Source organism: Salvelinus alpinus, chromosome 2 (assembly GCF_045679555.1).
Source record: "Salvelinus alpinus chromosome 2, SLU_Salpinus.1, whole genome shotgun sequence".
NCBI classification, from domain to species: Eukaryota; Metazoa; Chordata; class Actinopteri; order Salmoniformes; family Salmonidae; genus Salvelinus; species Salvelinus alpinus.
The window spans coordinates 43,880,614-43,893,901 of record NC_092087.1 but is presented as its reverse complement, the minus strand read 5'-3'; the positions used below and the strand labels follow the sequence as shown (position 1 = coordinate 43,893,901).

Here is a 13,288-nt window from a genome sequence, read left to right as displayed (position 1 = left end):
TATTGAAATTTCATAAAATGTAAAGTATATAAATTAATACTTTCCAACTATTTAAAAATCCAAAATATATTAAATGACAAAGCTGTAAAACATCCTAAATATAACCCATAAACTACGTGAATACCGTTGGTGTATAATATGAGGGTTTCAGCATATAATATCCTTAAAACCTTTTACTTATTTTACTCTGTCAATATGTGTTTTGGGGCAAAACTTGGCAGTTGTGAAAAAAGTCAAAAGTGTGAAGAGTTGCAGAGTTAATAGAAAACTATGTCGTTGTTGATTAGATGCTTTTTTTCATTAATTGGGCTGTTTTCTCTTGAATCATATGGTCTATCCACTAGAAACCTGTAGACAATATGAATACATATAAATATATATTTTTTAATTTCATATGTGTACATTTTATAAAAGTTATGTAAATATAAATTACCAGAGATTACCTGTTAAATACCAAAATTACCAAACATTTCGGAAACTTTGATAAATTATCAGTAGTTTTGCAACCCTATGTTGGGGTTTAGTGTACCTTTCATTTTTTGAAGGCATTATAATTACCATATATATATACACAGTATATACCTGTATACTATATTCCCAATTGAAAGTCACTTTTCAAAAGGATAGGGGCCCGCCCCATAAAATAAAATATACAGAGACGTCAGACTTCAGTAAGGGTCCTCAGAGTTTGGTGCTGCACTGCATCTCCTGCAATGACATATTTACAGACATGGTTCATTTGTTCAAAGCAATATACAGTCTTCCATATTGTATCTTCTATTGAACTGTAGATGTGCACGTCTCTCACCAGAGAATACTCATAGCTGGGCGTTGATGTTCCCTGGTGGCCAAGGCAGTGCAGCACAGCATCATGGACAGTAGCAAACAGACGTCCTTTAGTGATGGACTCCGAGAAGAACCCTCCCAGCTCTAACTGCTCTACCACAGACACTGGATAGAACAAGTCAGTTATTTACACGTCCTATTCAAACTAATGAGCTGTTCATGTATTAGCTAAAGATAGTGGGGTTACTTACTCTGACACCCAGCCATGTAGACAGTAACATCAATCTCACCAAAGTCGTGGAATATCTGTCAAAACGGGACAGGAGGATAAGCACTTCTGTAGTTTTCCGCTTTTAACATCCTAAACTCTTATCTCGACCTACCAAACCGGTCATCCTAATATTTTGCTTTCATTGAGGGCGCCTACATTCCTGATTTTCTTCTCTCAATACAAGGCCATCTCGTATGTCATCATTTCCATGCCGTCATCATCACCCACTCACGTTTCTCATGGTCTTGATGGCCACGGTGTCGATGAAGTTAGCCGTGGAGAGGTCTAGGATGATGGAGTGGATGTCCCAGGTCCACTTGCCCAGCGATCCCAGCGAGACCTTATCCAGTTCCCGGCTCAGGGTATCCTCACTACTGGACCCCAGAGTGGTGGTGTCCCCGTCTTGCAGTTCCGACACTGCCCCCAGGGTGGCACAGTCTGGGTCTTTACTGCCCTTCAGGTACTCCCAGCTGCATTGGTCATCGGGCGTGCGGGGCGTTGTTGGCATGACAAACACGGTGCCGTTCTCGCGGCCGCACCAACCTCGTTGGTCGTCTCCCAGTGACTCCTCCCTGTCTCCATCTCCGCCCCCCGGTTCCTTCCATTGCCCCGCCGCCTCCTCTACGGAGAAAACCCCTGCCTTCTGCTCTGCCGCTCTCAGAGCATGCTTCTGCACAGTCCACACACAGACAACACGTTAGTTTACAACACATTTGTTAAACCCACCTTATGAAGACATTGAGAAAGAGCAGCACCATGAAAGAGAGGCTGTCTGTCATCTAAATAATGCGTAGATTAGTTGAGATATGACGTAGATTTATACTGTACAAGTATGCATGTCCAGAAGGATTCCTGAGTAGTTTGGAATTTGTTATTCAAATGTATATGAATGGCGGTTCGACAGTGTCTCACCTGTCTCTTGGCCTCCCTCCTAGCTCTCCTCTCAGCTCTCTTGTCTCTGCGTCTCTGCTTGGCCTCCTGTCTTCTCTTGTAGATGATCATCTTGCTGATATCAAGCCCGCTCTAAAACACAGACACTCCATCTGTTATCGTCACGTCCAACACATGCTCCAAATACAGGCCTGCGTCTCAAATGGCCCCCTATTCCCTATACACTGAGTATACAAAACATGAAGAACACCTGCTCTTTCCATGACAGACTGACCAGGTGAATCCAGGTGAAGGCTATGATCCGTTATTGATGGCACTTGTTAAATCCACTTCAATCAGTGCAGATGAAAGGGAGGAGACAGGTTAAAGAAGGATTTTTAAGCCTTGAGACAATTGAGACATGTAGGGGAGCAACTTTCACTGGGGACGGGACATGTCCCCCCCCATATTCTGAAATTGCATTTTTGTCCTCCCAGTTTTATCATTGGAATGTGTAACAAAACTTGGCAACAGTGTGCTTTAGGAGCATGCGGACTCCTCTGAGCAATCGTGTAGGTTGTTTGGAGTGTTTATCCGACTGGATTAAAAAATATATATATTATGTCCCCCCCACTTCTAAAACCAAAGTTGCGCCCCTGGAGATATGGATTGTGTATGTGTGCCATTCAGAGGGTGAATTGGCAAGACAAAAAAATTTAAGTGCCTTTGAATGGAGAACGCTTTCGACACCCTGTAGAGCATGAGGTGCAAATGAGTATCACAAGAAGTGCAAATGAGTGTCACTGTCAGAGTTGTATGGAAAAGGGCACCTTTCCTTTTAGCGCCTCCAGGTAGAGGTCAGCGTTGGCGAAGTACACGGTGGCAGAGGAGTGGAAGATAGTGATGCCAGGGACCTCTCTCACCTGCCACACACACAAACAAACAAATGACAAGGTTATGGTTACCCACTGACTGGGCCACCCCTACCTCTCTTCCTGCTGCCTCCCAAGGTCTGCTCTTTCACCCATAGAAATAGAATGATTCTATTCTCTGGTCTCTCACCTCTCTGTGGGTCTCCATGTCCAAGTAGAGCTCTGTCCCTGGAACGTGTCCCAGAACTGAGTACTTTGGGCTGAAAGAGAGGACAGCAGGGTTGGCTCACCACCAGAGCACTCCAGTTCTCAGTCAGAGCTACTGTATAACTATTAAATGGATGCAGTTTTTTTTGTTCTGAATTCTTTATCAAATGTTGGTTTTTGGCTTCCACTTTTTTAATCAATCACTGACTTTGGCCTGAAAGACCTGTTTCAAAGTGCCAAGAATGAATTGCCACCTGGCACCTGTTGTTGCTGAGCATTTTTGATTTGTTTGTAAAACACACAGCCACATGAAAACTATGCAGTGTTGAAGAAGTGGAAGAGCAGTCTTACAGCTGGGTCCTGAAGATAACAGTGAGCACAGCGAAGGTGATGGAGGCACCAAGGCCCATGTCCAGGTTGAACAGCAGTGTGGATACCCAGGTCACCAGCCACACCACCTGGGAACAGGGCCATTCATATGGACTACTTATGAATGGGTTATGTATGGGTTATGAACGTGTGATGACGCCCTTATGTAGATAGCCCTGCAAACAAAGCGTCACTGTGTCTTTCAATTATATTCAACTACATCGACCATTCACAACCAGAGAAGACGTGTGTAATGTGTATCAGGAAGTTCATTTCTCCTCCCACCAGATCCACTTTGCTGCTCCTCCACAGAGTGATGATGTCATAGTACTGCTTGAACATGCCCTTCAGGTTCACAAAGACGATGGCTGCAAGCACTGCCTGAAACACACACAAACGTAAGAGGGGCTACAACCAGTATAGAACGCACAATGCACTTTCAAAACCTCATACTTCACCCGCAAAAAACACTTGAATAGACTAACTCATATAAACGATGTAGAAGGAATACATACAAACAGCATTCTGTCTCCTATCACACTCTCCCACACCCACATACAGCACATAGATGAAGTAGAGCCGTACCTTTGGCAGCTCCTGGAACAGAGGCCCGAGCTTCAGCACAGTCACCAACACAATCACAGCAGAGGCCATTCCAGCCATCTGGAGTAAAGACATTGGATATCACGCAATCAACGCATCTTTCATCGCTCACAAAACATAGATTCATGCTGCTTTTACATGACCTTCGCACATTCGTTGTGTGTATGCATTTACATGCACGACTATAGCATTAATATAGCAAACACTATTCAGAAGGGTGCACAGTAGGAGTCCCGCAGTGTTCCTCTCACCTGTGTCTTGCCTCCGGTACTCTCCTGGATGAGACTACGGGACATGGAGGAGCAGACAGCGTAGCACTGGAAGAATCCCCCCACGGCATTACTGAGACCCAGTGCCACCAGCTCCTAAAGCAGGGAAAGGGATGGAGAGCAGAAAGACAGGTGAAAAGGCGATAGGAGAGGATGGACGAGGTGAGTGTGTGTATAGTGAGTGTAACAGACAGAGGTTTGTTTGGACTGTATTGCAGAGCCGGTTCAGTTACGGTGGCCTATGAGGCACGACAAGATCAAATGAATTCATGGGAAGATGGTACAGCTTGTGTAGATTGTGAGGGATTCAGTTGCTTTGATGGTGTTGGAACAATGTATGATAAGAGGGACTGTCTCACCTGGTTGCTGTCCACCTTGTAGCCATGTTTTAGTGCAAACGTCTTCCCAAGAGAGATGGAGATGGCGTAGCCCACAATAGCCAAGGCAAACGCATCCCCAATCACCTCTTCAAACAGGCTAGCATCAGGTAACCTGGGGGCAGCCAGGCTGAATAAAGCAGAGGATATTTAGGGCAGGGTAGTACCAGAGGTGTCAACCATGAACCAGCAGGTGTTGGTAATAAGAATTAACAACATACCAGCAAAAGAAGCAGACAACAAGAAGAGGTCAAGAAGAGGTCTCTGTCTCTCACACCCACACAAACACATTATATCACCCCCCCCACACACACACACACACACACCACAGTTGAGTAAAAAAATAAAATAAAAAAATACTCACCCGCTGGGAATTTCCCCCACTACTGAGATTGTGTAGTTGCCGTTTAGGTGGGTGTAGGACGATATCACCGTTGCTGCCACAATCTTTATCAAAATAGAAACACATTATTTTCAATTCAACTTAGTCACAATCTTTATCAAAATAGAAACACATTATTTTCAATTCAACTTAGTCACAATCTTTATCAAAATAGAAACACATTATTTTCAATTCAACTTAGTCACAATCTTCTCAATACAACTGGACAAATAATGGGAATGTTGCAAGGGAAACATCACGTCAATCATTTAGTGAACATACTGTAGGTTAGGTGAATCAGAAGCCAGAAGTGTGCCTAATCATTAGTTATGAATCCCCTATTTCTGCTGTGTGTGACACTAATACAGTACATTGGAATGGTCACATATAGTTGACTCAGCTCTTGTGTTTCAGACTAGGGCCAATGTTCTACATTTCTGTTTTTCTATGCAGGAGCCAAAACTTGTCAACACCAACTAGACTAGACAGAAGAAAGAAATCTCTGACATACCCAAAACGAATATAACCAATGTCAAATATTTGAAGTTCAAATGTATCTTTGACCAACCAAGATAGAAAAAGAAAGAATACATTTTTGTAGAGAAACATAAGGAAGAGACTGACAGAGCGACAGGGGATGTAGATCAACAAGACGGTGAGACAGCGGACAGAGTATCATAGTAACTGACCGTGATGAGCTCCACTGGGATGGGCACGGGCAGTTTGGCACTGATGGCAGAGTTGATTTCCTTGGCTGCGATGAGAAACACCATGGATACACCACTGACCGCCAGTGTGGGGAGATGGGTCTGAGGTAGCTTGGAGCACACCTCGACCAGGGTCTGGGACAAGAGTTACACCAATAGTATATGAGTTCAGGGTTTTGTGCTGGGGTTTAGTTAAAGTGTCAGTTGAGTTATAGTGTCAGCTGAGTCATAGTGTCAGTTGAGTTAAAGTGTCAGCTGAGTTAAAGTGTCAGTTGAGTTAGTTATAGTGTCAGTTGAGTTATAGTGTCAGCTGAGTTAAAATGTCAGTTGAGTTAGTTATAGTGTCAGTTGAGCTTAAGTGTCAGTTGAGCTAAAGTGTCAATTGAGTTAAAGTGTCAGTTGAGTTAAAGTGTCAGCTGAGTTATAGTGTCAGCTGAGTTAAAATGTCAGTTGAGGTAGTTATAGTGTCAGTTGAGCTAAAGTGTCAGTTGAGTTAAAGTGTCAGTTGAGTTAAAGTGTCAGATGAGTTAGTTATAGTGTCAGTTGAGTTATAGTGTCAGCTGAGTTAAAATGTCAGTTGAGTTAGTTATAGTGTCAGTTGAGTTAAAGTGTCAGTTGAGTTAAAGTGTCAGTTGAGTTAAAATGTCAGTTGAGTTAGTTAAAGTGTCAGTTGAGTTAAAGTGTCAGTTGAGTTATAGTGTAAGTTGAGTTACAGTGTCAGTTGAGTTATAGTGTCAGTTGAGTTATAGTGTCTCACACACACACACATGGTACTCACATACACCAGTGACAAGGGCCCACTAAAGCGTGTGGTGGACAGCCCAAAGAGCTGTGCGATCACAGCAACCACAGCGTGAGCAGCAGCTGCTGTTGTGTAGGCTCGCACCAGTGGCTCCGACAGGTAGGTACCCACAAACCCAAACTTCACCAGTCCCAGCACCACCTACAAGTGGAAGCATGAACATTCGAACACAACATATTCCTACTGTCAGTCATAGTAAGGATAAATTAGCTACGAATGCCTGATTTGTGCTGTGTGTCATAGCTCTTGAATTGTATTGACTGGATTGAAGTGTAGTGTAACATATTGTATTGTTTTGTGTTATGTTGTATTGGATTGCATTGGATTAAAGCATGGTCTAGTATATTGTGTAGTCTTGTGTTATGTTGTATTGTATCGTTTTTTCCAGGAGCAGCTAACTGTTCTTTTCTTTTGATGACCTGGATGAGTCCTCCTAGGACGGTGGTAGCAGCAGCGACCTGCACCCGGTAGGAGTCCCTGGCAGTGATGTTCACCTCAGTCAGGTTAGTCCCATTCAGCATGACCAGGAAGTTCCTGTCTGGAGCCAACCTCTCTGTCACACTTCCAACCATGATACTGAGCACTGCAAACGTACCTGCACACAAACACAACATAACGACATCTGTGTATGTGCATTTGTATGCACAAAAACAATTGGACTGACTGGGAGTGTTGTTAACCCTATTCCTTATCAACCACTGGTAATACGGTCACCGTAACAGCCCTAGTGTTAACCCTATTCCTTATCAACCACTGGTAATACGGTCACCGTAACAACCCTAGTGTTAACCCTATTCCTTATCAACCACTGGTAATACGGTCACCGTAACAGCCCTAGTGTTAACCATATTCCTTATCAACCACTGGTGATATGGTCACCGTAACAGCCCTAGTGTTAACCCTATTCCTTATCAACCACTGGTGATATGGTCACCGTAACAGCCCTAGTGTTAACCCTATTCCTTATCAACCACTGGTGATATGGTCACCGTAACAGCCCTAGTGTTAACCATATTCCTTATCAACCACTGGTGATACGGTCACCGTAACAGCCCTAGTGTTAACCCTATTCCTTATCAACCACTGGTAATATGGTCACCGTAACAGCCCTAGTGTTAACCCTATTCCTTATCAACCACTGGTGATATGGTCACCGTAACAGCCCTAGTGTTAACCCTATTCCTTATCAACCACTGGTAATACGGTCACCGTAACAGCCCTAGTGTTAACCCTATTCCTTATCAACCACTGGTGATATGGTCACCGTAACAGCCCTAGTGTTAACCCTATTCCTTATCAACCACTGGTAATACGGTCACCGTAACAGCCCTAGTGTTAACCCTATTCCTTATCAACCACTGGTGATACGGTCACCGTAACAGCCCTAGTGTTAACCCTATTCCTTATCAACCACTGGTGATGCGGTCACCGTAACAGCCCTAGTGTTAACCCTATTCCTTATCAACCACTGGTAATATGGTCACCGTAACAGCCCTAGTGTTAACCCTATTCCTTATCAACCACTGGTGATACGGTCACCGTAACAGCCCTAGTGTTAACCCTATTCCTTATCAACCACTGGTAATATGGTCACCGTAACAGCCCTAGTGTTAACCCTATTCCTTATCAACCACTGGTAATACGGTCACCGTAACAGCCCTAGTGTTAACCCTATTCCTTATCAACCACTGGTAATACGGTCACCGTAACAGCCCTAGTGTTAACCCTATTCCTTATCAACCACTGGTAATATGGTCACCGTAACAGCCCTAGTGTTAACCCTATTCCTTATCAACCACTGGTGATACGGTCACCGTAACAGCCCTAGTGTTAACCATATTCCTTATCAACCACTGGTAATATGGTCACCGTAACAGCCCTAGTGTTAACCCTATTCCTTATCAACCACTGGTGATACGGTCACCGTAACAACCCTAGTGTTAACCCTATTCCTTATCAACCACTGGTGATACGGTCACCGTAACAGCCCTAGTGTTAACCATATTCCTTATCAACCACTGGTAATACGGTCACCGTAACAGCCCTAGTGTTAACCATATTCCTTATCAACCACTGGTAATACGGTCACCGTAACAGCCCTAGTGTTAACCCTATTCCTTATCAACCACTGGTAATATGGTCACCGTAACAGCCCTAGTGTTAACCCTATTCCTTATCAACCACTGGTGATATGGTCACCGTAACAGCCCTAGTGTTAACCCTATTCCTTATCAACCACTGGTAATACGGTCACCGTAACAGCCCTAGTGTTAACCCTATTCCTTATCAACCACTGGTGATATGGTCACCGTAACAGCCCTAGTGTTAACCCTATTCCTTATCAACCACTGGTAATACGGTCACCGTAACAGCCCTAGTGTTAACCCTATTCCTTATCAACCACTGGTGATACGGTCACCGTAACAGCCCTAGTGTTAACCCTATTCCTTATCAACCACTGGTAATATGGTCACCGTAACAGCCCTAGTGTTAACCCTATTCCTTATCAACCACTGGTAATACGGTCACCGTAACAACCCTAGTGTTAACCCTATTCCTTATCAACCACTGGTAATATGGTCACCGTAACAACCCTAGTGTTAACCCTATTCCTTATCAACCACTGGTAATATGGTCACCGTAACAGCCCTAGTGTTAACCCTATTCCTTATCAACCACTGGTAATACGGTCACCGTAACAGCCCTAGTGTTAACCCTATTCCTTATCAACCACTGGTAATATGGTCACCGTAACAGCCCTAGTGTTAACCCTATTCCTTATCAACCACTGGTAATACGGTCACCGTAACAGCCCTAGTGTTAACCCTATTCCTTATCAACCACTGGTAATACGGTCACCGTAACAGCCCTAGTGTTAACCCTATTCCTAATCAACCACTGGTAATACGGTCACCGTAACAGCCCTAGTGTTAACCCTATTCCTTATCAACCACTGGTAATACGGTCACCGTAACAGCCCTAGTGTTAACCCTATTCCTTATCAACCACTGGTAATACGGTCACCGTAACAGCCCTAGTGTTAACCCTATTCCTTATCAACCACTGGTAATATGGTCACCGTAACAGCCCTAGTGTTAACCCTATTCCTTATCAACCACTGGTAATACGGTCACCGTAACAGCCCTAGTGTTAACCCTATTCCTTATCAACCAATCACATATTACATATTTCTGTCCACTTACCTATGGAAATATGTCTGGACGTCCCAAAGAAGAAGTAGACCAATGCAGGGTAGAGGGATGTGTATAGCCCAAACACTGGGGGCAAGGAGGCCAGCAATGCATATGCCATACCTGCAGAGAGTATCGAGAAATCTAGTTAAACAGCCTCGCTAGCCAATAAATCATTCAACTACTATTTTCCACTGGGTCTGTATATGAAGTGTAGGTTGTTCACATTACGATCATTGAAATCCATGTTGTTATTGAGGATAATAGTGTTTTTGTGATAAACCCATGGGGTTGTGGTCTTACTGTACCTTGTGGCAAGTGCATGATTCCCACACTGATACCAGAGATGAGGTCCGGCATGCCATAGTCCCAGATAGAGTAGCGGGGCAGCCAGTAGAGTACAGGCAGACAGCCCACCACACTACGTTTCAGCCTGGGTACAGTACATCTGAAAAGGGGGGCAGGGGGGTGACAGACAGAAGAGGGATAGGGTCAGGGTTGAGGCGAGGGTTAAACCGGGATGTGGACATTAAATTAGGGTTAAGGTTGAACCGGGGTGGGTAGTGGATCGGGTTGAGAGCTTCAAGTTCTTCGGTTGCCATATCACTAAGGACCTATCATGGTCCAAACACACCAACACAGTCGTGAAGAGGGCAAGACAATGCCTCTTCCCCCTCAGGAGGCTGAAATGATTTGACATGGGCCCTCAGATCCTCAAAAAGTTATATAGCTGCACCATTGAGAGCATCTTGATCGGCTGCGTCACCGCTTGGTATGGCAACTGCTTGGCATCTGACCATAAAGCGCTACAGAGGGTAGTGCGTACGGCCCTGTACATCACTGGGGCCGAGCTCCCTGCCTCTATACCAGGCGATGTCAGAGGAAGGCCCTAAAAATTCTCAAAGGCTCCAGCCACCCAAGTCATAGACTGTTCTCTCTGCTACCACACGGCAATCGGTGCCAGAGCGCCAAGTCTGGGACCGAAAGCCTCCTGAACAGCTTCTACCCCCAAGCCATAAGACTGTTGAACAGTTAATCAAATTACCACCCTGACTATTTGCATTGATCCATTTTTTATTTGCACCGACTCTCTTGCACCGGCTCTATGTACACTCACCACCCACACGCTCACACATACTACACTGACACTCCGACACACACACACATACACACACTACATACGCTCACACACATGTATATTGACACACACTCACACATACACACTTTCACACACGCTGATGCTACTCTGTTTATTATCTATCCTGATTGCCTAGTCACTTTTACCCATACCTACATGTACATATGACCTCATCTGCCTCATATCGCTGCACATCGACTCTGTACAGGTACTACTTGTATAAAGTCTCGTTATTGTTATTTTATTCTGTTACTATTTCCTTTATTTTTTGCAAATGTTTCTTACTTTTTAACTGCATTGTTGGGAAAGGGCTCGTACGTAAGCATTTCACGATAAAGTCTACACCTGTTGTGTTCGGCGCACGTGACACATAATATTTGATTTGATTTTGATCCATCCTAGAGTTAGGTTCACGTGGGTCTAAGCCTACTGCTTAAATCCTTCCATAAAATATTTACCCCGTCTATTTGCAATAAATCAGAAACTCACACACACAGACCTTAGAGTAGTGCGTACACACACACACACACACACCCCATCTGTGCCTTACCTGAAGGAATCTTTTAGCTGCTTGGTCAGGGAAGGGTGAGTGTCAGAGTAGTTCATTCTCTGAGCCAGCTCCTCCAGTCTCTGCTCATCCAGCACATCCCTCTCCACTCTGTACCCCCTAGCCTTCCGCCCCGTACCCATACCACCTCGTCCAATATGTCCTTAACGGTATATAAGAACCAGGTCGTCCTCCCTGTGTAAGCCGCGTGAAGTGCCTGTCAGTCCCCCTTTTGTACAATACAGGTGAAAGGGACGTTTTTTCCAAACACCGAATAAAACAGGTTTACTAAAAAGTTTACTTTTTCACCCAAAGCACGTTGGGCATTACCATTGACTGAGGTTCTATCACTATCAGAGATAAGGGTACATTCAATAAATCATCCTTTATATGTGTGTGTCTGTGTGGAGGGGGGGGGGGGGGGGGGGGCAGGGGTTGATCGTGTGTAGGGCATAGCCTATAATGGATAACTAGGAGACATTTTTCCACCTCATATTTGGTCATTCAAGGTCATCAAGAGCCCCATTTCAGGATGTCCGGATTGCACTCTGGTCATAGGAAGGAGGTGTTTCCACCAGATTCCTTACACTGCAAAAGTGATGCTAATGAACCATGACAACACCAGGCAGCCTGTAGCTGATGACATACTAGTCCTGTCATCTATTACAGCCAGATCTGGTACAGTGGAAAGATAGACAAACACAGGATATGGAAAAAGCAACATCAGGGAAATGATTATTGACTTAAGGCGGAAGACAACATACTGTACATACAGTGCCTTCAGAAAGTGCCTTCAGTGCCTTCACCGCCCTTGACTTTTTCCACATTTTGTTGTTACAGACTGAATTTAAAATGGATTAAATTGAGATTTTGTGTCACTAAGATACACACAATACCCCACAATGTCAAGTGGGAATTGTCTTTTTAGAAACGTTTACAAATTAATTTAAAAAAATGAAAAGCTGAAATGTCTCAAGTCAATAAGTATTCAAACATTTTGTTATGGCAAAACTAAATAACTTCAGGAGTAAAAATGTGCTTAACAAGTCAGATAATAAGTTGTGTGGACTTACTGTGTGCAATAATAGTGTTTAATATGATTTTTAAATGACTACCCCATCTCTGTACCCCACACATGCCAGCAGCATACCACCCTGCATACCACTGCTGGCTTGCTTCTGAAGCTAAGCAGGGGTGGTCCTGGTCAGTCCCTAGATGGGAGACCAGATGCTGCTGGAAGTGGTGTTGGAGGGCCAGTAGGAGGCACTCTTTCCTCTGGTCTAAACAAAGATCCCAATGCCCCAGGGCAGTGATTGGGGACACTGCTATGTGTAAGGTGCCGTCTTTCGGATGGGACGTTAAACGGGTGTCCTGACTCTCTGAGGTCATTAAAGATCCCATGGCACTTATCGTAAGAGTAGGGGTGTTAACCCCGGTGTCCTGGCTAAATTCCCAATCTGGCCCTCAACCATCAAGGTCACCTAATAATCCCCAGTTTACAATTGGCTCATTCATCCCCCTCCTCTCCCCTGTAACTATTCCCCAGGTCGTTGCTGCAAATGAGAACGTGTTCTCAGTCAACTTACCTGGTAAAATAATGGATAAAAAATAAAAACATACAATTATCTGTAAGGTTCCTTAGTCTAGCAGTGAATTTCAAGTACAGATTCAACCACAAAGACCAGGGAGGTTTTCCAATGGTTCGCAAAGAAGGGCACCTATTGATAGACAAACATTTAAAAAGCAGACGTTGAATATCTCTTTGAGCATGTTGCAGTTATTCATTTCACTTTGGTTGGTGTGTCAATACACTCAGACACTACAAAGATACAGGCAACCTGTCACGCTGGTGTAAGGGATTTGGAGACAGGCGCAGGAATACATCATCTGGGTTTTG

The 13,288-nt window shown here is 44.2% G+C and overlaps 1 protein-coding gene across 1 annotated transcript; it reads right to left on the bottom strand.

Moving 5' to 3' along the window:
• Window positions 1-681: 681 nt before the first annotated feature.
• On the bottom strand, window positions 682-11,534 carry slc26a6l1 (solute carrier family 26 member 6, like 1). The gene is made up of 19 exons (XM_071362191.1): window positions 11,395-11,534; window positions 10,015-10,154; window positions 9,719-9,829; window positions 6,935-7,110; window positions 6,492-6,656; window positions 5,696-5,848; window positions 4,989-5,071; window positions 4,607-4,754; window positions 4,230-4,343; window positions 3,961-4,038; window positions 3,661-3,756; window positions 3,358-3,464; window positions 2,990-3,059; window positions 2,758-2,850; window positions 1,969-2,080; window positions 1,290-1,738; window positions 1,038-1,092; window positions 809-951; window positions 682-708 (listed from the first exon to the last, which is right to left on the bottom strand). Exons 1-19 carry the CDS (start codon window positions 11,532-11,534, stop codon window positions 682-684), a joined length of 2,460 nt encoding a protein of 819 aa, XP_071218292.1.
• Window positions 11,535-13,288: the final 1,754 nt, after the last annotated feature.

What these genes read in the sequence shown, in the direction of transcription:
- slc26a6l1 (XM_071362191.1), bottom strand. Translation starts at nt 11,534, where the DNA reads ATGGGTACGGGGCGGAAGGCTAGGGGGTACAGAGTGGAGAGGGATGTG. An exon ending in GGCCCTTGTCACTGGTGTAT is followed by an intron (nt 5,849 to 6,491) that starts GTGAGTACCATG and finishes CTCTTGTCCCAG; the next exon opens with ACCCTGGTCGAGGTGTGCTC. An exon ending in CCATCAAGACCATGAGAAAC is followed by an intron (nt 1,093 to 1,289) that starts GTGAGTGGGTGA and finishes CCGTTTTGACAG; the next exon opens with ATATTCCACGACTTTGGTGA.